The 25,702-nt window shown below is 38.0% G+C and overlaps 2 protein-coding genes across 5 annotated transcripts in view; both read right to left on the bottom strand.

The window, feature by feature from the left end:
* The window catches only part of PCDH9 (protocadherin 9), a 1,403,702-nt gene that overhangs the window by 1,327,527 nt on the left and 50,473 nt on the right, over positions 1–25,702 (bottom strand). The gene's annotated exons all lie outside the window — the stretch shown is intronic.
* LOC102857742 (40S ribosomal protein S10-like) lies at positions 7,074–7,571 on the bottom strand. The gene has a single exon (XM_006882717.1). The coding sequence runs from the start codon at positions 7,569–7,571 to the stop codon at positions 7,074–7,076; it is 498 nt and encodes a 165-aa protein (XP_006882779.1).

The raw sequence follows: 25,702 nt of genomic DNA, 5'->3' as shown, positions 1-25,702 counted from the left end.
TTAACACTAAAAGGAAAACTTCTTAACACTACTCTTAATAGAAATGAAATTAATCAGGTATTGCTTCTTGTCTTAGAAGAATACTCTCTCTTACTGGCTTTGTGGCAAGGAGTTGCACTGCCACCCCAAAGGCAAGTAGTTCAACTCCACCAGATTTCCAAAAAGAAAGGCACCAGCTATTCCAAAAAGAAAGGGCAATCTCTTCCCAAGTGGAGGGCCAGCTATGAGTTGTTTCTGTCTTGACGGCAATGAGTGAGTGAATGAAGAAGAAACAACACTCAGTCAAATTTTCATAAACCACAAAAATGTTTGATACAGCCCTCGAGTTAATTTGCTTTAAGTCAATTACTTTTTTCTTTGTGAGTGTTGACATTATCCTGTGGCATTACACTCCTTGAAATAACAGGCTGAACCTCAGTTTCAGCAGCTATTCATTTCCAATTTCTTTTAAATGACCTCTCAAATATATCAAAGCACTAAATCCCATCTTATACAAATATCCACGATTTTTCTTGGTTTTGTGATTGATTTCATAATGACAGTAATTACTGTACTATGATCAATCCTAAAACAGATAGGCAGTCTAGAATCACATGTGTAACCTAATATGTTATCATTAACATTAAGTAAGATAAATGTATAAAGAAGTTTAAATTTATGTGAAATAGAAACTAAGCTCCTACCAATATATTCAAGCAATAAGGAAAAAGAGCACCTCTGTCTTCAGGAGCTTGAGGTCACATCGCCATTATTTCATGCAGGAACAATTTGTTTGCTTTACAGCAAATAGATAACAAAAGCTCATAATAAAAATGACAAATACAACCCCAGGAGAGAAGGCAAACTGATAAAGGAACCATGTTGTAGACAACTTTGTGCAAAAAAAAAAAATTACTTTTTATCCAAAAGCAAATGGCAATCCATATTCACATCTATGACAAGTTGTGACAAAACCTTTATTCTTGCATCCTTCTTCTAATGTAAAATATCTGATTTGGAAATGATTTCAATATATAATCCTTCGACTAAGCCTTGGCATCATATCACCATCTTATATTGCTACAGTTCAGGAACACTGATTCTAAAGGCTGATATAGAATGTTCATAACCATGGAGAAATAAGCAGGAAACAAGAGGAAATATAGAGAGGGGAAGAGCTTTACACCAAGAATACCAAAGAGGAATTCAGTGACTCCTAAAAGACATAGGTATTATTAATATATAACTAATATATTCCAAAACCACCAATTCTCAATCATTGTATAAAATTCAATTTAAAGACTATGTAAAATGTCAATATTTTTACATCCTTAACTTGAAGGAATTTTTGTTTGTTTGCTTTTTAAATCTACTAGTGTGATTAAGGAGAAAGAGGAGCCATCTCCTACCATGCAAATTACAGCCTTAGGAAGCCGATAAAGGATCATCTATGAGCCAGTTTCAGTGCACAAAGAAGTGAGAAGCTTGAATGAAGCAGACCTGATGGTTGTTGTTGTTATGTGCCATCGAGTTGCTTGTGAATCATAGAGACCCTATGTGCAAGAGCCCTAACCGCTGTTCTATCCTGTGCCAACCTAGCCGCCTCCAACACACTCATTCCCACCACCCCAATCACAGAATCGATCCATCTCATAGAGGGTGTTCATCTCCTGCCCCATCCCTCCACTTTCCCAAACATAATGTTCCTCTCCAAGGACCAGTCCTTCCTCGCAACATGCCCAAAGGATGTAAGGCGAAGCTTCAGAATCCTTGACTCCAAGGAGCATGCTGGCTTCACCCTCTCCAGTTCAAACCTGTTTGTTCTCCTAGCAGTTCATGGTATATTCAACACTCTTCTCCAGCACCACAGCTCAAAGGCATCAATTATCTTTCTATCATCCCTAGTTTCTGACTGTTATGAGTTTAAACATACCAGCTGCTCTGCACCATAGAAGATATTTGAAATAGTTTCCTCATGGTAAGATTTACAGTCTGGGAAAACTAAGTCGGTAAAGGAATGGCTTTGATTAACTTGAATTATAAACTAAACCTTCTCTAAATCCTTACAAAACCTTTCTTAATGCTTTTTATGGTACCTTTTATAAGTGAATACCAGATACCATGAACTACCAGAAGAACGAACAGTTTAATCCTAGTGAGGATGAAACCAGGCTGCTCCTTGGAGGCAAAGATTTCAAAGTTTCATCTGACGTATTTTGGGCATGTTGCCAGAAGGGACCAGTCCTTGCAGAGGGACATTATGTTTGGGAGGGTGGAGGGACAGCACAGGGGAGGAAGACCCTCTATGAGATGGATTGATTCAGTAACTGGGGTAATGGGAATAGGTGTGTCAGAGACAATAAAACTAGCTCAAAATAGAGCAGTGGTCAGAGCTGTTGTACATAGGATCATTATGAATTACAAGTAACTTGATAGTGCATAACAAAACAAGATCATTTTGGTATTCCTATGCATGAATAAATGTTTCCTAAATGTTTGTGGCAAAATAATTTATTAACATGTACTGTACCTATTCATTCTTACCTTTCTCTACATTCACAGGAGATTAAAACCTCTTTCAGGGTAGAGACAGTATGTTATTCAGATTAGTGACACTGGAATTCCTCTGCAATAGTAGAGAAAATTATTGTGTTTTCTGAATTGTAATCACAGTTTTCATCCCAAACAGAAACCTACATTTCATACTCAATCCCTAAGAACTAATATATGAGATAAGGACTATCAGGCTATAGAAAAAAAATCCATGTTTTAAGAAAACTAATGCTATAGTATCCTAAAATCATTAATTTAAATTTATACACACACACACTGGCATCTCATTATAGCACTTAAATTTAATGCTTGGTTAAAGAAACTAGGAACTTAAATATTTAAGTTCTCCAATATTCTACTATAGAAAAGTCATTGCATTTTTATTGCTAGAGAAAATTCCATCGCACTGAACTCATAAAATTATCACTTGCTTACATTTCTTTCAAAATCTTATATACAACCATGTAGTATATTCTGCAATGCTCATTTTTTTAAAAGCTATTGTGATAAAAGAGTATATCACAGATTCAGATGTGATGTCTTTGAGTTCAGAGGAGAGTACTGAATATCACTTGGATTACCAATAGAACAAACAGATACGCCATAAAGAGGGTGCAGCCATGGTTCTCCTTAGAGACAAAGATAATGAGACTTCACATAGTTTGAGGATGTTGCTAGGAGAGATTATTCCTTGGAGAGGGACATCATACTTGGAAGAATGGAGGGTCAGTGAAAAAAATGAAGACCCTTAAGAAGATTGATTAGCACAGGAACTGCTGCAAAGGGCTCAGGTGAGTCAAAGATGTTGAGACTGACACAGGATAGAACAGAGTTCAGAGCTGGTATTCATAGGGTCACTATGAGTTGTACTCAAATTGATGGCATCTAACAACAACTTCTCTGAATCTTTGATAAAATTCTCTGGCAAAGCCATTTGGTCTAGGACTTTTTGTTGTTGGGCAGTTTTGTTTTGATTTGGTTTGGTTTTATATGACCTGTTCAATTGCTTTATTTCTGATGAGTCTGTTCAGGTGTTTTACTTTAGTCTGTGTGAGTTTGGACAGGATTTGCACAGTGTTGAGTGAGCTATCTTGGTCATGAAAGGACAAATAATGCATAAGATCACTGTTATAAAAATAGAAGGGACATTGGGGTCAGGACAGAAGAAGAATGGGTAGATTATGAGCACTGCACTGGAAGAGGTGACTAGAAGGACTATCTGAAAGAAATAGATTGTTGGAACAAGACATGCATTACACAGTGAATTGTGGGAAGGGCAAGGAGGAAGCCGGGAGGAAAATGGGTATCAATGAATGAATTAAAAAAAAAAAATCAACTTTTCTGCAAGATTTCATGAAAGCCATAATTAAATAAAAACAGCATCTGATAGGGACCTTGAAAAAAATAGACAATAAATTTTCTTAGCACTTTTATTCCTCCTACATATTATTTTCCTAATGAGCCCATCAGTCAAAACCCATTTGCAAACACTGGCAACATACCCACATACCCAACTCTCAGGAATCTGGGTGAAACTTTTACATGGTAATGGGGTCCATGGTGGCATAAAAAGTTGGATTACTATCTGAAAGGGAAAACTGACAATGTGAATCTACTCAGAAGTACCACAGAAGGCAGGCTTGGCAATCTGCATCTGAAAGATTGCAGCCTTGGAAATACCATAAGTCAGTTCTGCTCTACATATGTGAGGTTGCCATGAATCAGACCCAACTCAAGAGTAACAGACACCCATAAACTAGGTATGCTACAACGCCATCCTTGTCCTAACATTTATCACATAAGGGACCCAGTCATAAACTGGTCCCTCATTTTAGAGAATTCGCCTTCTGAAGACAGCAACTCTTTTTTGTATCATAAAATCCTGTTTCATTTTATTTATGTATTATATTTATGCAAAGTACTTGTTTATATTTTTATTGGAATTCAATTCTTTGCAAAAAAATATCAAACTTTGAACTTAAAAGCACATATACTTGCATATCCTTGGAATATGGGGTTGGTGGTTAAATCAAAATGCACTGTAGACGGCAACTGAAAATTCCTGAGCAGCACACGTTATTACTATCTGAAAGGTTAGCAGTTTGAATCAACTCAAGAGCATCTTCTAAGAGAAGCCTTAGAATTTAGTTCCAGAAGTTTACCCAGGCTTGCAAAGTCTATGGAGAAGCACTACTATGCACACCCAGGGTCACTGTAAGTTGGGATCAACTCAACAGCATGTAACATCAACAATATATGGAAGATACTTGGTTTGGGGTGTTGTTGTTGATTGTCTTTAAGTAGAGCACTACTCACAGCAATCCTATGAACAAAAGGCCCGGAGTCCCTCTACAATTTTTGACATTTATCAAAGCTCATAGAATTTCTGAAGGCATGTTGTTTATGAAGTGGATGCCAGAGACCAAAATTAATATTTTGCAAACACAGAGGAGTGCATTTCACAGAAAAATCACTTAGTGCTGTGGAGTAACAGCGTATCCGTGGCTGACCTTCCATCAACATTCCAAGGCCAGACATCACACGAAAGGGTATTGCCCATCTTGCTCCCTTGAAGCCACAGGTGGGTTCAAGTTGCAAGTCAGAAATGACCTTTGGGTTAGTAGCACAACTCTATAGACCTCATTACCACAACGCCCATTTCAAGAAGGCCTTCAAAAAATATTTGTTAAAAATTAATTAACAATTAAGGACATTCCATTGTAAAATAAAGTTTATTTATATACAAGACATGGAGTGAGTGCATCTGTTCAGAAATAGATGACAAATACTCACGAGAAACACCATTTGGTTGGATTTAAAAAAGGAATTCCTGGGGAGCTCTGGTGATCTAGTGGCAAGGAGCTGCAACTACAATCCCAGAGGCACACGGTTCGAATCCATCAGATGCTCTGCCGGGGAAGGAGGGGCAATCTCCTCCTGTACCAGTCAGATCTGATTTGACGGTACACGCACACAAAAATAATAAAATTAAAAAAAAAAAAGGAATTCCTGTCAGATCTCTAGAGGGAAGTGCTATCGAGCAGACACCAACCTTATAGGATATAATGTCTAGTACTCCTTTCAGTAGCACGATTTTTAGCAAGTTCAAGTCCCCTGTTGGACCCTATTAGGGACTCAGGAACAAAAAACACAAACAAGCGAAAGTTTTAAAAGCAAAAAGAACACTTCATCGCTTTCAAATTGGAACTATGACGCATTGTTTACCCTCCAGCTGTTCGCAGTTTAAGCAATTGCCCAACTTTCTCACATGGAGTAGCTGGGGGATTCTAATCACCTGCCTTTGGTAAACCTTGGTAGAGCAAAACTCTGTCCACTAAGCCATAGAGCTCTTTCTCAGAAAGGATACCCAGACAAAACTACAAGGCTGTTGATGTAACTCTGTCAATGTCATATTGAGGGAAGGCTGGTTATACAAGCAGTGAGAATTGTGCTGCTAACCCCAAAGCTGTACCCATAGAGATGTTTGGAATCAGCAGTGTATCGTAGGGAGAAAGATGTGCACGCTCCTCTCATTTGACTTATAGCCTTGGAAATCCAATGTAGGGTGAGCCAGGAGTTATTTCTGACAATGAGTTTTAGTTTTAACAATGTACCTTAGCGTTTATTATGTATCTCAAACAACACTTTTATAATGCATATGAGCTCTAGACTTGAAAACTTATCCTTCAGTATTTAAACTCTGCCAAATTTATTATTTCTGTGATTCTAGTTCTATAACTTGAGGCTAGAAGAATAAGGATCTTAAGAGGAGGTCTGGTGGTTCAGAGAATAAATACTCAGCTTCAAAAGGACAGGTTGGAAGCTCCAACTCACCAGCAGAAAACATGGCGTCCTCTTTCCCTCACGGTTATGGTCTTGAAAACCCTATGGAGAGGTTCTACTCTATCATCTTGACAGCAATGAGTTTTCTCATTTAAGTATGAGTTTGTGAGAATAAACCAAATAACTCTGTCATGTACCTAAAATTGTAAAGATTATAACCCCTCAATAAATGAGTTGGTGGGGTTGAATCTTAAAATGTGGTTTTCACTAAACAGCTAACTCTCAGAGATATCTGTATTTCACTGGTCATTATCAAAAATACAAATTTTTAAAGTATTCAAACAGCACTCTAATATAGACAGTCTTATGCAAAACTTGAGTTTGCCACTTTCTATTTTTATCACCACACACAAAACTTTGAGACTCACTTTTCATCTGTGAATTGGGGCCAACAAGGTCATAACATAGATTAAATCTAAGAACATACATATGTTAATGGACCTGAGAAAAGTATCCAGTCAGCAACTATCTCTCTTCCAGTTGCTATAATGGTTGGGCACCATTGTTATCCTTCAAAACTTCAAAAAATATACCAATCATATTTAGCATGACTGTTCTCATGATTTACCCTAGTAGGTGGGGAAATTCTTAAAGGAAGAATTTTTCTGCTCAATCCAGACAGAATTCCAGTAATACTTTTTTTTTTTTAAGTTTTTCTGACTACATGTTTATTCAACACAAAACAATTCCCTCCAACTTTACTGAGGTGGCTGACCACGTCCACGACCAAATCCGCCTCTAAACTGGAATTCAGTTGCTGACCCAGCCCCAGCCTCGGCTTTCTTGTCGGCACCAGGAGGCACTGCACTCCGTCTGTATGTGTCTCTGTCAGCCTCCCCTCGAGTCAATCTTGCAGGTCGTTCACCTTCCAGACCTTTCGGTCGTGGCCTGCCAGTCTCAGGTCGGCTGCGGCGCAAGGTGGCAGGAACAATTTCAGGAGACAGATGAAGGTAATCACGTAGATACTGGATACCCTCGTTGGTAAGGTACCAGTAGAAATGTCTCCAGGCGAACTGTTCCTTCACATAACCTCGTGACTTGAGACTCTGCATGGCCTTCATGACATGAAGGTTGGGCACGTTTTTATCTGCCAGTTCGGGGTGCTTTGGCATGTGGACATCCTTCTTGGCCACCATCACCCCCTCCTTAAAAAGGAGTTCATATATAGCAATCCGGTTCTTCTTGGGCATCAACATCTCGACGTTGGATGGGTCCGGAGCCTAGACTGGAAAAGAGCTCCAGTAATATTTTTAACCCACCACACCACGAAGGACATATTCCTTCATTCCTGACAGTGGGCATTAAATGCTTCCTATACATTGGAGCTCTGATAGCACAGTGTATAACACGCCAGGCTGCTAATGGGAAGGTGAGAGTTCAAATCCACTACCAGTCATTCATTGGGTAAAATATGGGCAGTCTACCTCAGAAAGCCAATGATGGATCACTCAAAGTTAAAATCAACTTTATAGTATTGCTATAACTGAAGACTTGGCTTCACATGAGAAGGGAACTACACAGTGGCCAAACCTTCCAACTTTAGGGGAGCCTAGGGTTGTTGTTTTTCTTTTTTATTTGGTTTTTGTTTTTGTTTTTATAGTCAAGGACCTCTCTAAATTATTAAGAATCAAGTCAGTTTGAAGACCTTAAGGTGTGACAGTTTTAGGCCAAATGTTACACATCCGAGAACTGAACAATGATAACTATAACAAGAAAAATCAATACAATACCTCTGAGCTGTGGTACTGGAGAAGAGTGCTGATATATCCCATGGACTGCCCAGAATAATCAGATACATCTTGGAGAAGGTGCAGCAAGAGTGATCCTTCGAGGCAAAGATGATGAAGCTTCATCTCACATACTTAGGCCACGTTGTTAGGAGAAGTTAGTTCTGGGAGAGAGGGACATCACACTTGGAAAGATGAAGGGATGATGAAGGAGAGGACGACCCTCAACCAGGTGGATTTCCACAGTGACTGTAGCAATGAGCTTAACTGTGTCAGAGATTGTGAGAATGGCACAGCATAGAACGAGGTTCAGATCTACTGTTTATAGAGTTACTACAAATAATGAGAAGCCAGAACATCTAATTGGATTCATGTGAAACATATACTTGGACCAGGAAGAAGTCATCAGAACAGAACAAGGAAACACTGTGTGGTTCACAACCAAGAAAGGAGTGCATTAGGGATGTATATCTCCATACCTTTTCAGCCTATGTGTGGAAGAGATCATTTGGGAGGTTGGACTTCACGAGAGGAATGTGGCATCAGAACTGGAGGAAGACTAACCAACAACCTTTGTTATGCAGGTAACAAAATCTTGCTTGCTGAAATTGAAAAGGACCTAAAATATTTGCTGCAGAAGGTCTAGGACTGCAGTCTTTGGTATGAATTGAAGCTGAACATCAAGAAAACGAAGATTCTCACCACTGGGCCTATTGGCAGCACAATAATAGATAGAAAAGACATTGAGACTTAATCATTTCAGCTTGCTTGGGTCAAAAATCAACAATCTTGGCACCAGCAGTCAGGAAATTAAAGGACAAATTGTATTGGGAAAACCTGTCCTGGGACCTCTCCAGGGTGTTAAAGAACAATAATGTCAGCCTAGAGGCTAAGATGCACCTAATCCATGCCATGGTCTTTGTAATTACTTGCTACACATTAGAGAGCAGGATGATGACTAAGAGTGATAGAAAAACTTTGAGTTGTGGTTTTGGAGAGGAGCACTGGACATACTATGGACTGCCAAGAGAACAAACAGGTCTGTCCTGGAGAGGGTGAAATCAGGTTGCTCTTGGGGACAAAGATTTTGAAGTTCTGTCTGACATATTTTGGGGTGTCAATCCTTGGAGAAGGACATCATACTTGGAAGAGTGGAGAAACAGTGCAGGAAAGGAAGACCCCAAATGAGATGGATTGACACAGTAACTGGGGTGATGAGGTAATGGGGGACAATAAGTATGTCAGAGACAGACTGGCTCAGAGTCAGACACAATTCAGAGCTATAGTTCACAGTGCTGCCGAGTCACACTTGAGTTGAGGGCACCTACTTGACTCAAGGGCACCCAACAACAACAGATCTTTCTACTCGTAAGTGAGTATGTTATTAGCTGCTAACTGAAAGGTTAGTGTCTGGAACTTACTAGCGATATACTCCTGTCAAGATGGTGCTGGTCTACTACTTTGTATAAGGTCATTATAAGTGAGAATGAATCCAACAGCACACAAACACATGCTCTAAAAGAGTAGCTGCAACTCACCGTGGAGGGCTTGCATGTGTCAGTTCACCCAAATTTTCAAGGAAAGCTAAATTGTTTCTATTCCGAATCATTGGAAAGTATTTAAAGTTTAAAACGCACCAGGACTAAGTGAAATAAATCTGGGGGCTGTATTTAGACCCCATGCAGAAACTTCCACATTTGCAGCTAAACCCTGAAAAGCCAGGAGTCATTCACCTCTCCAAAACTATTCCTTGCAGCTCCGGAAACTCAAAATAATCAGAAATCTTTGTTTAAGAATAAATCAAAGAGAAGGGGAATTTAAACCACTGCTGTGATTTTTTTTTTTTACAGGTAGGCAATTAAATTAGAGCTGAGGGAGGGAGGATTGAAGGTTATCCACATTAAGATTCTTTTTCTTTTTTTTTTCTCCTTAGTGGCCTTCCTGAATAAATAGAATTTGCAATCTGTTATAGAAAAAGACTAAAGGGTGATAGTGGGGAACTATATCGTTGGGGAAGTAAAGGTATTGAATCCACCTTCTAGTGAAAAGTATTAAAGCGGATAAGGTAGCAGTGAACAGCTTATCCTCTGCAAAATATATCCTTTAAGATCAGAAAATTATATATATTTTTTTCCCAACCACAACCCTGATTCACATTACAGGGGCTTGTGGCACATCTGTCAGTACTTAGCTCCATTTTCCCCTCTGTGGCCTCACTGCAGGAGTTTCACAAGACAGAAAATTCACTTAGGCTACCTGCTCTAGATAAAAGTCTGGAATGGTGAATTCAAATCCCAAGAGCCTCTGGTACATACTTCAGTTCGACAGAGAAAAATTTTAACTGCACTTGAAAGAAAATGACCCTGGAAAATAGGTTAGCAAGGCAGCAGGATGTGTGTCTCGATATGTTTTGAATTTCCAATTGAAAGTGTTCTTTACAGGCAGAAAATGCTGTTTTATGCCTCTAGCTATAAGACAAAAATAAAGCAGAACCCACCACCATCCTTTCAAACCGTAAACCTCCTCTAAGAGGCTTGATCTCGTTGCATGCATGAATTATTTGTGCTGTTAAAAAAAAACAAAACAAAACAAAACAAAACCCAAACTCAAAACCATTTTGTACAAAATCAAAAGGTAACTCATTTTTAACAACTTGACAGGTTTTGCTTATCAAATAAAACTGTTCATCGAAAAAGTAGCAAAAAAATAGCAATCCATAAAGTTTATGTTAAATTTATAATTAATATTATTTTAGATGTTAGGTGGAAGAAACATTAAAAGCACCTTTACTTTCCCATGGATCATATGATCTCCATAACCAATTACTGATTAAATTAAGGAAACTATTTGTGAGCAAATTAACTACCTCTCATATATGCCAGACTGCAAATATGTATGTAACTTTTCCTGTGTGCTTATGTATAAAATATTAATTTACAAATATTCTACTGCTTTAAAGATAGCTAGGTTAATGAGGTAGGTTAATGGATTTTACAAAATTTCTTGTTCCTCATACTGGTCTTCTCTCCAGAAAGTCAAGTTAAAAATGCTTTGATATCTTGATATAGATTATAAACATTGTTGAAAATGAATATTTTTATTTTTCTGATTCAATAACTAAGACTATGTAGGTTTACATGAAGATAAACGAAGAATAGAGGCAGATACTTCCAAAGTATTAAAAGCAAGGCTGATATGTTTATCCCACATATTTTATTTCCATCTTAAACTGGTATTTTGCTTATTATACTTTGATGTCAAATTAATGTTTAATGGATCAGTGTATATTATTTCACAGGAAAATAAATGGAAGCAACTTTTATTGACTTTGATCTAAAGAAAGCTAAATGCCCTTTGATAATGAGGCACAAATAAAATTATTTCCACAAACTGAGAGGATGAAGAGACATTTGCTTTTGCAAGTTGTATCCAGATACAGGTAGTATCAACTATCCTTTGTTAGTTGATTAAATATGGCTTCAATTATTCTTTCAGCTTACACTGAGTGGTGGAGTTGTTTCATCAATGCAGTATTTATTCTTGAAAGGTTTGTTATATTCTTCAGAAAAAATGACCTTTTTATATTACTGAAAGTAATTATTATCAACCTAGAAACAGGATTTTTCAAAGCTCCAGATATCTATCCTAGGGTTTTGGCTGGTTTCTACTCACTGATGTGGTGTGACATCTGACTAGTTTCCTCCGTCAATCCTCTCAAACACATACGACACTGACCTTCCAAACCACCTCCACATGTAGAGCCTGGGAGAGGCACAATAGAATGTAGAAATCCCCACACACCATCAAATGTTATTATGGAAACATGGAGCCCTAGTGGCCTAATGAGTATCATATCAAATTGCCAACTTAAAGGTCAGTAATTCGAATCCACCAGCCATTTGTAGGGAGAAAGACTGGGCAGTCATGAAGGGTGACTGACCAGTGGGAAACAGCTCAGCAGTGTGTTTGGCCTGAATGCACAGAAAATGCTCCTTTCTACTTTCACCAAAGATTTTTTTTTTTTACCTCACACTTGGTCAACACATTTAGCCAAATCAATTCTTTTTCCCATTGAAGGATTGGTAAATCTCTTTGATGAGTGAAAGCAAAAACAAAAAGAACTCATAAAAGTATTTCTCTTGGGATGAGAGATGTGAGAACTTAATTATAGTTGGAGTGGGCTATTTGAATTGGTTATGCATGGAATAAAGTATTTCAATGACTCTCAAAATTCACTTAATACTCTTACCGTCAAATACATTGCTTAACAAATTAGAAAAGAATTTAAATCATTCTTAAGGCTTGAATTTGTCAGCATGAGATTGCAGAAATGCAAAAATATGGAGCCACAGAAACCATGTTTAAATGTCAAACAACAGATCCAGAGTGTTATAATAACACAATCCAGCGAAACCTTTTCTTTAACTGGTTTTGCTCCCTCACAAGATGCTTCCAGCTGATGTGTTTGATTGAGCTAGCTTGTAAGCTTTATGCCTCTCGTGTAGACAATGAAACAACCACCTAATGGGGAAAATTGCAGAGTCTTACTTGGAAAGCAAAGTTGCCCTCTGGCTACTGTGTGTTCAGCTGAGAAAACTAGTTACAATCCTCTATAAGGTCTGAAATGTAAAGTAGAAAAGACAGAAGATGGATATTTCATTAAGATAGATGAACTAAAAAAGAGTAGTGATGCAGAGAAAGTTAATAAGGGAAGCAGGGGATAAGTGGTGTTGCAATTATTACCAGCATAAAGCTGATTGCTCAGGGTCTCATAAATCTTTTCCAGTTCAATCCTCCATGCTTAACCACATGATCTGCCTGGATCCGTGCACATGCATCTCGTCCCATCCTCTGTACTCACTTCCTCTCCAGTGAAGAGGTACTTTCTCCTCAGTGGTGAAGATTTTGACTAAAATTACTCTCTGCATTATTGTTAAAGCACCTTGCAAATTGTTTCCAAAAATAAAAACCAAAACAAAAATAGGACTCTTTTAGGACTGCAAAAATAATATTTAGAAATGCTTCAACTGACAGAACTGTATAGCTTCTTCCTGAAGAATTAATATTTTTAGGCCAAGGGAAAAATTAATATATACTTAAAGCAGAATGTTGTGTATAAATAGATTCTTTTCACTCGCTTTTATTTCACCTTATCTATCGCAACACACACACCTGGCTCTTTTGGGGAGCTTTTATGTGCTGACACATATATTTACTTTTTAAAAGCATCTGAAGATGCTTTTATCTGTCCTCACAATACATTTGATCTTATTATAAACAAAAAACTAAAGAAAAAAATATGCTACACGAGTGTGCTGTTTTGCAGGACAGACAACACAATTACTGTATTCATTCGCAAATTGTATAACACCCACACACATATAATGGATAGTTGTTGTTATGTACCTGCGAGTCGCTTGCGACTCATAGCGACCCTATGTACAACAGCCCTAAACCCTGCTCTATCCTGTGCCAATCTCACCGCCTCTGACACATCCATCCCGATTACCCTAGTCACTGAATCAATCCACCTCATAGAGGGTCTTCCCCTCCTGCGCTGTCCCTCCACTCTGCCCAGCATGATGTCCCTCTCCAAAGACCTGTCTCTCCTTACAACATGTCCAAGTATGTCAGGCGAAGCCACAGAATCCTTGCGTCCAAGGAGCAGCCTGGTTTAACCCTCTCTAGGATGAATCTATTTGTTTTCTTGGCAGTCCATGGTACATTCAGTACTCTTCTCCAGCACCACAGCTCAAAGGCGTCAATTCTCCTTCTATCCTCCCTAGTCATTGTCCAACTCTCTGATGCATAACAAGTGATTGCAAAAACCATGGCCTGTATCAGGCGCACCTTAGTCTCCAGAGAGACATCGTTGCTCTTGAGTACTTTAGAGAGGTCCCTAACCGCAGACTTTCCCATCGAAATATGTTTTTTTATTTCCTGGCTACTGGTGCCAAGGGTGTTGACCGTGGAGTCGAGCAAACTGAAGCTATGAACAATCTCAATCTCTTCACCATCCATCCTGATGCTACCGATTGGTCCAGTAGTGAATGGATAGAACTGATGAAATTGTATTTGAGGAATCTGACATCGTGCACCCATGCACATACTGCTCATATCCGCTAACGTGTCCAGAAATGGATCTCAGGCCCATTCACTCTCGTGAAAGAGTCGGAAATGCATTCTCTCTGATCATATTTACACAATGAAAGTCTAAGTCATGATCAAAAAGTCAAGGATCAAGTTCCCCAGTAGAGTAGGACCATAGCAATCAGAAAAAAAATTCAGATTATGTGCGATCTCCAAGGAAGTGCTGACGAAGCCAGAACCATATGGAGTTTCTTGAAGTCTATCTGTGGCCAGGGACATTGTGCTGGAGAGGAGGGAAAGTTAGGTAGAGCTGCACCCGGTGCTTCTACGCCCCAAAATAAAGCCGGTCCTATGGCAGCTGGAAACAATTATCCTCGTGTACTCTGGTCCCATGGCAATAGATCCACGTGAAACCAGGTAACATGATGATGCCGGTGCAGGTGTTGAGCAAATAATCTGATAAACCAGTTAAAGGAAGAAGAACGTGGCATCAAGATTTAAGGGAAACTAATCAACCATCTTTGACGCAGCTGATACAACCTTGTTTGGTAAGTGAGGACGGCTTAAACCACCAGCTGATGTAAACCAGAGTCAAGTGCTCAGTACAGGTTACGCCTTAAAATGATACTCACAATTAGAACACTAAGCAACATTAAGATAAATGGATTCGGTATTGAAGTTGTCAAAGAATTCATTCAATTCACTGGATTCCACAATCCCTGCCTATAGAAACAAACAAAAAAAAATCATAAAATATATTTCATTGGGAAAATCTGCTGCAAAAGACCTCTTTAAAGTGTGATAAAGGTGTTATATTGAGGACTAAGGTATTTTGACTCAAGAGAGGGTATTTTCAATAGCCTAATAAACTTGTGAATGCTGTAAGAAAGACCAAATAACTGATGCATTTTCATTACGGTGCTAGTGAATATTTTGAGTATACTATAGATAACTAGAAGAATTTCTTAAAAAGTACAAGTCTTGGAAAAAGTACAAGCAGAATACTTCTTAGAAGTTAGGATTGCAAGACTTGTGTCACATATGTGGGACATGTGATCAAGGGAGAAAAAGATTTTTTGAAAGAATTTTTTTATATATTGGTATACTTACAAAGTTCATATTCCTTGTTTTTCACATCAGATTTTTCCCATTACCTTTACCCACCTCTCCCTCCACCCATCATATTGTGGGACCCTATGATTAACTGCTTCACTCCCTCACCCCCGCCCTTCCTCACCCCACTGCTTTCCCCTTCTTGGATCCTCAAGATTTTATTATTATTTATTATTATTAATTTCAATGAACATTTACAGAGATTGTGGATTTCCATTCATTCTGCACTTTTCTCCCTGCCCACTTCACCACCCCCCCCACCCGCAGTTCGCTCTTCTTTAAAAGCAAAAGAAAACCTCCTTCATTGGTATACAATCCCCCTGCACCCCCCCACCCCGAGTATACTCCACTCTGCAACCCTCATTCCAAACTCTTATGATAATGGATCCTCAAGATTCTTAATGAAATGGATTGACACCGTGACTGCAACAATCAGTGGTTATGAGTCTGATGTATAACGAGGTAGCGTTTCCTTCACTGTGTTATACCCAACATCACTATGAACTGGGATGGAATCCATGGCATATAACAACAATCTTTCCTAAGAAAGTATGTGCTCAGTTTATAACAAGCACTCAATAAAGGCATTTTATTATCAGTATGACTGCACATAAATAATTTAAAGTTCTGATGCAGACGTATTTTCAACACTTAATTTTTTCTTTTTTTAAGTAAAAAAAGAAAAGTTATAACTTATAGACTGATTTTTAAATTACCAATAGATCTCTTTAAATAACTCCCCTGTCACCTGTCACCACTCCAAGCTTCTGTATTTCTGTATTTCTTTCTTTTTCAAATTTTAACTCTTAAAGATATCTCCATTCACACCACTTGCTCAACTCAGTATCTGACTCCCAGAATTATGTTAAAATTATGCTAAACTTTCTCTCATGAGACTTTTCACCAAATCCAGTGTATCTTCCAAGCCTTGTCTTACCATCTCAGCAGCAATTGACACTGTACGTCCTCTCCCCTCCCCCATCGGGAGGACACCTCCCTCACTGTTCTTCTCAGTTTCCCACATCCATTCCTCAGCCATTAATCAAGAATACTACACACACACACACACACACACACACACAAAAAAAAAAAGAATACTACACACAACAGCAGACTCCTGCTTCTGTGCATAAACTCTAAATACCAGAGGTTACGCCTTTATAATGGTTCTTTCTCCATTCTGGTGGCCTAGTGGTTAGAGTTTGTGCTTCAATCCCAAAGGCACATGGTTCAAATTCACCAGCTGCTTCTTATGAGAAGAATGGGCTATCTCCTCCTGAGCAATTACCTCTGAAAACCTGCTGATGGATCAGCTACGGGTCAGTTCCAACTCAATGGTTCATAATGACTATAACAATACGCTCGGTCAGTGTAAGACTTTCTGTTTTTTTCCTATAGTCCTTATCTCTATAAAGAGAAACAATACTAACCTAGGTGTCGAAGTGAAAATTGCTGGATGTCTTCATGGAATCATACTTCTCCCTTAAGCCCAAATTACAAAGAAATAGCAAAAGCAATTGACTCTAATAATATCTGAATTCATTTTTTTCTCATGAACTTCCATTACCTTAGGCAAGGTTTTGCTTTCTCTGGAAGAGCTCTTGCTCTTTGATCCTGCCTATCTGTCCTTAGTCTTGTTTTACTCCTCTGTTCCAATTTGTATTCAGAGCTCTTGCTAATAAAACTAAGATAAGAAAGAATGTATTTTTAAAGTTATAAGACAAAGTGAAATGAGTCCGAATTCTCTTTTTACTACTATAGTTGTCCAATCTTGGGAAACTACTGACTTCTTTCATTATCCAGCTCTTCGGCTATAAAATATCGGCAAATAATATATGCACTATTTAGGAAGGAATAAATGAGATATTGTTTGTGAAGTTCTAAGCTTTCAATAAATCCTCATTATAACACTTAGTAACCATTCCTTATCATTCTTCTCATGTTATATGAATTCTTCACACTAAAAACATTTGATGAGTGCTCATCAAAACAAAATAGCATCTATAGACTTGCCAGCATGGTTTATAATTAGTTGTATCATAACCGAAGCCTCCACTATCCACTATTCTAACCCTTTCAAGTCAACCCTTTGTGCTTTATGTACTTAGCACATTAAATTTCTTTTAGCTTCTCCTAAATATCACTCTCATACACCCTAGTCCTTTGCACATGCTTTTGCATTTTCCTGAAACACCTTATCTGCTTTTCCAGTTAAATCTACTGAAATGAGATCTTTCATATCTCATTGCTTAATGATAGCATTTGCTGTTTAATCATTTTTTGTGCCAAATAGTGAACAAAAAATGTAAACAAATGATCTCATATAAATTTCTCAAAAATAATCCATTGATGGGAAAAAGTGCTTTGTTAAATTCCAATAGAATGACAAATAGATGTTCTGGCTCTAAGCCCTTTTGTCCCCAACTATTTAGCTCAGGGAAAAGGCTTGATTTCTCTTCTGCCTTCTCAATTTCTATGGGACTGTCTAGAACAAAGTCCTTAAATGTCTGCGTGGACATTTTTGTAGGTGCTTCCAATTAAACATGATTTGTGCCACATAGTCATTCCTCAATAAACATTTACTGACTGGATGAAGATACAAATGAACAGCTTACTATGCCTTAGGCACTCAATTGAACTTGAATTCCTTAACCACAGTAAGTTAAGTAAGAAAATTTCTATTTCATAGATGAAACAACCAATATTTAGAGACTTGAGCTGCTTGTGGCCCAAAGCCAATAGTAAGAATCAACATCACTTTCAGAATGTCAGCCATAAAAATACATGTAGAAATTTCATGTTCTCTATTTAAACTTTTGGATGACGAGTATTTATAATGAGATTGTTGAGATTTAACCAGGTGAAGGTGGTTGCCACAAAGAGTCAGAGGCTGTGACTGATTCAGAGCTATTTACCCATAGTCTTTCACCCAAAGTCTGTCTAATATGCCAAATGACTCTACACAATGACTAGGAAGTGGTTTGTCAAAGTAACGTGAGTACAGGTCAAACCAAGACTACAGGGACTATGTCATAACAAACCAGGTGAAGCAAGAAGAGATTTCTAGTATTCATGATTGTTTATTAAATTTATAATAATCACAATAATTAGAAGTATTAAATTTCATTTTAATGCCTGTCATGTTATATTAAAATTAAAGCCAACACCACCAGAAGCTTAACTGAGATCATCACATATGCTATAAGTATCATTAGGCCTATTTCAAATAGGAGTTATTTTGGAAAAAAAAATTATAAAAAGTTAAGTTAGACCACTATATTTTCTTATATGTCATATCATTATTTCTCCTAGCAATGTATGCCATCATCTTTTTTATAAAAATGGATTCAAAGTCAAAGTTAAGGGCAAAAGAAAAATAATTTGACTAGAAAGGCAAATATTGATTTCGATACAAATGTAATTTCCAGAAGAAATTCATTATCTATATTTCAGGCACCTAAGAAAACACAAGACTAAAATTCATTTGTCATTGCATGTAGTTTGGTCAAACATACCCGCAGATGGTTTATTAATAAATTGTTAACCCATTTGTCTAATAACTAGTAGGCTGGAAGTTTGAATCCTCTCAGAATCCTTGAAACAAAGGTTTGGCGATTTACTTCTGAAAAAATGAGAAACTGAAAACCTGTGGACACAATTCTCATTGGACACACATAAGGAACCTGAGAATCAGAGTAGATTCAATGACAATTGGTGGTGATGACTGCCACTTAGATTAGAACTCTTTTAAACCCTCCAAGTACCACTTAATACTTTCATTCCTTAGAAATAATTTCGTCAAAACCAGCCTTGTAACAAACAAGAATGAAATAACTAATGCATAGTGGATTTAACCGAATTAATTGCGATATTTCCTAACAACCCATTATATTTCACAGAAGATGAGTTTTACCTCCTTAACTACAGATGCCTTGTGTTTTATTATTTCTGAAGGAAAATGGAAAAAAAAAAAAGATGGACCATGAATCAAGTGTCCTGCACATTTAACTCATAACCTCAACTTGAGTACTACAAGGAACATTTTTAATATACTCAAGCAATTTTATTTGTAATACATATTTCTAAGCTTCTATCATTTCCAGACTTATGAGTGAAACAGACTGCTGGTTTCCTGTGTGGCTCACTTGGAGACATGATTCTCCTGTGATTGTAGGATACCTCCATACCTGAGAGTCACTTGTATTAAATCAATCCATCACATTATTTTTGTCTTCAAGTTCCCTAATTCACTTTTTGTTATTGATCTTTTGATTTTGCTTTTGACCTAAAAGACTCTGCATGGCCTATGCCCATTTAAAAGAACTCTTCAGAATTCCCAGGTGGTCTGCGGGAGGGAGCTGACTCTGAGCTGCTCCTAAGTCTTGTGTCATTATGATTACCCCCTAGGCCTTTCTATCTATTGCTCCTTCCACCTTCAGAATTAATAGATTGGGAAGATTAGGTCAATTGGCATTTCTGAGGCAAGTCTGAATTAATTTTCTTTGGCTTGTCTTGTTGGATTTCACACTCCCTGAGCATTTCTCACTGATAAGCAGATTATGGTGCTGGCTCATGTGCAGGAAGAGCAACTCCAAACGTGTTTACAGAGTTGTATTGTTACCTTTTAGCACCATCAACAGCAATAAGCATTATCGTTTATAAAGTTAAAGCTCTTCATTTTAAATGTGTGTCAAGAGGCTAATATAACTGTGATTTTAATTACAAAAAATCAATTTCAAATTAATGTGAAATTTAACAGTGGGAGATGTGGAGGAACCCAGAGACAATCAGCTTGGCCTTTACCTGAGGTGTTGTCCTCTATAAAAGACATTAACATAATGCTGGTTTTCTACATCACTGGCTTTCAAACTAGGCTCTCTGAACAGCTTAAATCAGAAGAGGAGTTCCTGGGGATTTATTATTGAAACTTAAGCCACGGTAAATCAAACTGGCAAATATTGCAAATTTTTTTTTCATAACTCTCTACTTAAAGGAGCTGCCTAGAGAGAATAATCATAAAAAGCCACTGGCTTCAGTGTTTAGGAAATCATTGGTGTCATTAAGCAGAACAATTTCAGTGCACTTGGCGAGGCAATCCATATCGTAAGGGGTGTAGCAGAGAGAAAATAGAGAGCAGTTGGTAGAGAAATGATAGAGATCATACATTTTCAATACATGTTTGTGAAAAGATATGGAAATGGCTACAAAACACAGGTTACATTGAAATGTTCTTAAATAGTTTTAAAATGAATGTCATTTGAATACTGGTAAGTGATAGTGTTACAGAATCAGTGTAAAGACACATTCAGTGAAAATATCCTGAAAAGGGTGAGATATTTTTCTGTGATGTGGGTGTCAGATTCTTGAGTGCATGTAAAGGCAGAGTTACATGAGTAGTCTGGGCAACTATAGGCGAGGTTTTAAGGAAAATTTGTCTTTAAAGTCATCAAGGGCAAGAACTTTGACTGCAAACTTATGACACCAAAGGACAAACCACAAACTAGATCCTAGGACTTCTCTCAGCAGGGTCAGTCTCGATCTTCCAAAGGCTGATTAATCATTGCCTTTCTCAGAAACAGGTTCTTCAGATGGTTTTTAGGACACTACAGTCACCATCTTGCCCCTCGTCGTATTAGTCATTCTGTCTCTGACTACTTTGGGGAGTCTGAATGTGGGCAGGGCACATTAAATCTTCCCCATGAGGGCAGTAGAAGTTCAGTGGCTGGATTCTCATTTTCCACCTGAGAAACAGGTTCAATTCCTAACTAATGCACTTCACAGGCAGGTACCACCTATGAGTCTTTTTTGTTTGTTTGTTTTGTTTTCTCTTTTTTTCCCCCTTCTGTACTATTAAAACAAGTGTACAAGTCCCATGGTCACTTGTGGTTGCTGTGAGGCTGAACACTGTGACAAGGATGTGTCAAATGCGTTAATGGTTGGCTACAATGTGGACTGAGAGTGGGGTGGAGCTCCCCGATTGAACAAGCGTGGAAGGAGGTGTGGCGTCCACGTCCATAATAGCTTGCCTCCGGAAACCCTATGAACTTGGAGAGAGGATGAAAGGCACCCAAGCGTCAAGGACTCTCCTTCATAGGGTCGCTATGAGTCGCCTTCAACTCAACGGCACTTAACAACAACAACAACAACTATTAAAACATTAAGGAGCTCTGATGGCCTTGTGATAAGAAACTGTACTGCAATCCTGAAGGCATGAAGTTCAAATCCACCAGCTGCTCTGTTGGAGAAGGATGGGCAATCTCTTCCTGTGAAATTAACTGCCTCTGAAAACCTACTGGAGGGTCAGCTATGGGTAAGTTCCGACTTAATAGTACTCAACAACAACAGTGCTTTATAGAAAGTTCTGGTGGCCTAGTGGCAAATGTTGTGCGGCAATACTAGAGGCACGCGGTTTGAGGCCACCAGTGGCTCTGTGGGAGAAGGATGGACAATCTCCTCATATGTGATTAACTACCTCTGAAAACCTTTCAGAGCACCAATTGTGGGTTGGTCCTGACTTGACGGTACGCAACAACAATTGAACCATTTTTAGCAGAGGTTCCAGGTGGAGAAAGACTAGGGTCTGAAGTTCTATTTCCAAAATCAGGAGCTGAAAGCTGTATGGCTCACAATGGTTTCATTGTGTTGCTCATGGGATTACCAAGAATTAGGGACTAACTTGACATTGTCTACCAAACAAGAGTTTTCCTTCTGTCTGTATTTGATAATTATTTCCCTTAATCTCCTCAAATATAAAATGATCAGAAACTATGTGCCCCAAACGCCAATCCACTGCTTTTGAGTTGATCCAATGGTGAATCTAATTAGGTTTTTCTCTTATGGAGGAGCTAGTGGATCCAAACCAACAACCTTTCACTTAGAACCCCAACCTGTAACACTCTGTGCGAGCAGGGCTTAGTGTGGCTGCGTGTCGTTAGTCAGAAGGAACTCACAGCTGAGCCTCCAGCAGGTTTGCAAGGCTGTAAATCGCATGCGAGGATCCTGCTGATCTTTCGCCCAGGAGCAGCTAGTGGATTCGATCCCCATGGCTGTGAGGTTACCACATCTTACTACTAGGCTGCTAGTGTTGTTGTGTTGTTGTTAAGTGCCGGCGAGTCTTAAGCGACTCATAGTGACCCTATGAACGACAGTCCTCAACACTTATGAGACTTTCATATTTTCTCCACATTCATAGGGTTTCCTGGAGGCAAGCTATTTCGGAAGTGGATGTTACTCCTGCTTCCAAGCTTGTTTTAACTGGGGAGCGCCTCCAAACACTGTCCACCATGGTAACCATTAATGCATTTGACACATCAGTATCACAGTGTTCAGCTTCATAGCGACCACAAGTTACTGCTCCATGGCAAGTGGACACATCAGGGCTCTACGACCTAGAAGCCTGTTTGAACATTCAGGCTGCCAGTGTCAGGAGGGATTAATCCAATTCCATTAATGGATCTACAGATCTGAATGACAGTTAAATTTTTTGTCACTTTGTACAAGTTGTTAGGCGGGGCAAGTCCCTGGAAAAGGACAACATGTTCAAAAAAAGAAAAGGCTAAACTTAGGAGGAGGAAGACTCTCAATGAGATGGACTGACACAGGCACTGTAACAATGAGCGCAGACGCGACAAAGATAATGAGAACGGCAAAGGACAGAGCAAGATTCAGATCCTTTGCTCATAGAGTTGCTATGAGTCGTAATTGGCTCAGTATTACAGAACAACACACTACTATTATCACTATCAGTGGTAATAATAAAAGTGTGTAGTGTTTTATGTCGGGAGCTCTGATGATCTACTGGTAAGAAACTACACTGCAATCCCAAAGGCACAAGGTTCGAATCCACCAGCTGCTCCAGTGGAGAAGGATGGGCCCTCTCCTCCCGTGCTATTAACTCTATCTGACAACCCACTGGAGAGTGAGCAATGGGTCAGTTCAAACTCGGTGGTACTCAACAACAACAACAACAACAATAGTGTTTTATGTAGGTGTCTTTAGTTTCTGAGTGGCTAACCAAAATAATTTTCATCTCCAGTGGTTGGAATCCACCAGCAGCTCCACCACAGAGAAACAGCCTGTTTCCTGCCATTATGATTTTACAGTCTCAGAACCTAATGGAGGGTCACCATTGGTTAGACATGACTCAACTGGCAGCGAGTTTTGGGTGCATTATGTATATAGATTTAAACCTCACTTAAACTCCCCCTAGAAATGAAGCATTAAAGTGGCTAAAATTGTGCCCCCAAACAGAAAGCAAGCAAGGAGTAGGAATCAGAGGTAGTCTAACTGGGGTTGAAGCTGGGACCTTTCAAACTGTTGAGGGATTTAAACACAAATTTAAGCAGCTCAGGTAGAATTTTTGTCCATGTAGGTTTATGTAGACAAATATTTTTAAAAGTTTGCTGGTATCTGGCTTCCTTACAAATTCCTGGATCCACAACCTGTTTCTTATCTTTTTTTTCCCTAAATGAAAATATCGCCCCAAACATCTCAGTTGCTATTTTTACCACATCTTTTTTTAAGCCTCTGAGATATTGCTGAGAAGGAGAGGCCTGAATGAGGGCCACATTGTTGTGTTAATTGTAAAGATTCACATATGTACGTTATATTTTAAAACTGAAAAATGTGTAGCAACAAAAAGATATCAAGATTAAAAAAAGAGGAACAGTCTATGTTTAAACACACTGGTCAGTCTTTAACTTGTATATGGAAGGTCATTGTTATATTTTAAAACTATAATTTGTTTAAGGAAAGTTTACCAAAAAACATAAAATTATAAATGTTAAAAAAATGAAAATGTAGGTGTTTAGTATTTTTCATGAATATTCATCAAAAAAAGTGGGTGTGTTAAACTTCAACTTTTATGTGAATAATTGTTTTTATACTTTAAAAACATAATTTGTTTAAGGAAAGTATACAAATGGTACAAAATATTAAATTAACAATTAAGATACAGATTTTTCATATTTTTCATGGATATTTGCAAATAATTCTATGACATACTTATTGATAACTCTTTTTGTTTAATGTCTTGTTTTTAGAAAACCAATGTCCTATTGCTACATTTGGCCCTTTTAAAATCTTCATTTGTCGACATGGAATTTATTTTTTTGTTTGTTTCATGCAAAACAGTATCTTTTTTTTAGTCATTGCTTCACCATCACAAGACAGGTGAAAATATGTAATGAAACTTCCTTCAGAGTTTGGTACTCAAATGTCCTATCAAATGATATGAGGAGCAAACGGCAAGAAAAGGTACATGGGTCTTTTGATGACAAAATTGTTGAAGATAAAGTTTATGACAGGAAAAATGGTCAAGTTCATTCTGTAAAGTTTATGCCTTTGATCCATGAGGTAAGCTTGATTTCCATTGAGATCTTGGTGAATTTTAATAACTAAGACCTGGGTAGGGTGAGAGGTGTTGTGATGACAAATTGTAAATGACAACTCTACTCAGAAAAATTCACCTCTTGCACTATTTGAGGAAGTAATTTTGTTTTCATGGCAAAGAAAAAAGAACGATTCCTATAAATGGTACTAGTTTCCACGATTTTCTATCCATTTAAAGTGACCTTTGCTGACCTGTCCAAAGGTTATTCATCCTTCAAATTTTATCTTAATGTATCCCCTTTTTATCTTCTAAGACTGTAATAACTCCTTCCACAGAATATCTGTAGCATATAGTGACAGCTTTCCTTATGATATTTGTCACATACTATTTTCTTTCATCATTCTTGTCCACTCAACTTATCTAATTTCTGTACCCAACAAGGTCCTTTGAAGGTAGTTAATGAATGTGACATTAATTTTTTCATCTCCTAGACAACTTGCATTCAAAATAAATCAAGGGGTTTTACTTCATCTAAGGAAAGAGGGAAAAGAGAATTCCACTATAAAAACAATTGCAACTGATGTTATACTTTACTTTCTCAATAAAGCACTTGCAGCAGACATTCATTTTCTCACTACTTAATTTTAAATATTTATTTATATTTTCCTGTTTGAGAAACTAGTGTAAGTCCATTCATTAGTTACCCTATAGGAAATAAATAACAACATATCAAATTAAATTCTTTCCCTTTCTTATGGCAGAATTAAGGAAAATATATTAATATTGAGCTTGAACTTAAATGAGTAGCTGCCAATTATTTTAAAAGATAGAGAAATTAAGTATTTTTTCCGTTATATACTATTGTTATATTTGAATGATAGTGGTATTTGAGACTAAGGTGCGTCTGATACAGGCCATGGTCTTCGTAATCACCTGTTATGCATCAGAGAGTTGGACAATGACCAAGGAGGATAGAAGGAAAATTGATGCTTTTGAGCTGTGGTGCTGGAGAAGAGTATTGAGAATACCATGGACTGCTAGGAAAACAAACAGATTTGTCCTGGAG

This window comes from Elephantulus edwardii, unplaced genomic scaffold, assembly GCF_000299155.1.
Source record: "Elephantulus edwardii isolate Elephantulus edwardi_28Jun2011 unplaced genomic scaffold, EleEdw1.0 scaffold00023, whole genome shotgun sequence".
NCBI classification, from domain to species: domain Eukaryota; kingdom Metazoa; phylum Chordata; class Mammalia; order Macroscelidea; family Macroscelididae; genus Elephantulus; species Elephantulus edwardii.
Note: the sequence above shows the minus strand (reverse complement) of the source record. Positions and strands in the feature narration are given on the sequence as shown.

Bases quoted from the DNA above. Each gene is read 5' to 3' on its own strand.
- LOC102857742 (XM_006882717.1), bottom strand. From the start codon at position 7,571: ATGTTGATGCCCAAGAAGAACCGGATTGCTATATATGAACTCCTTTTT.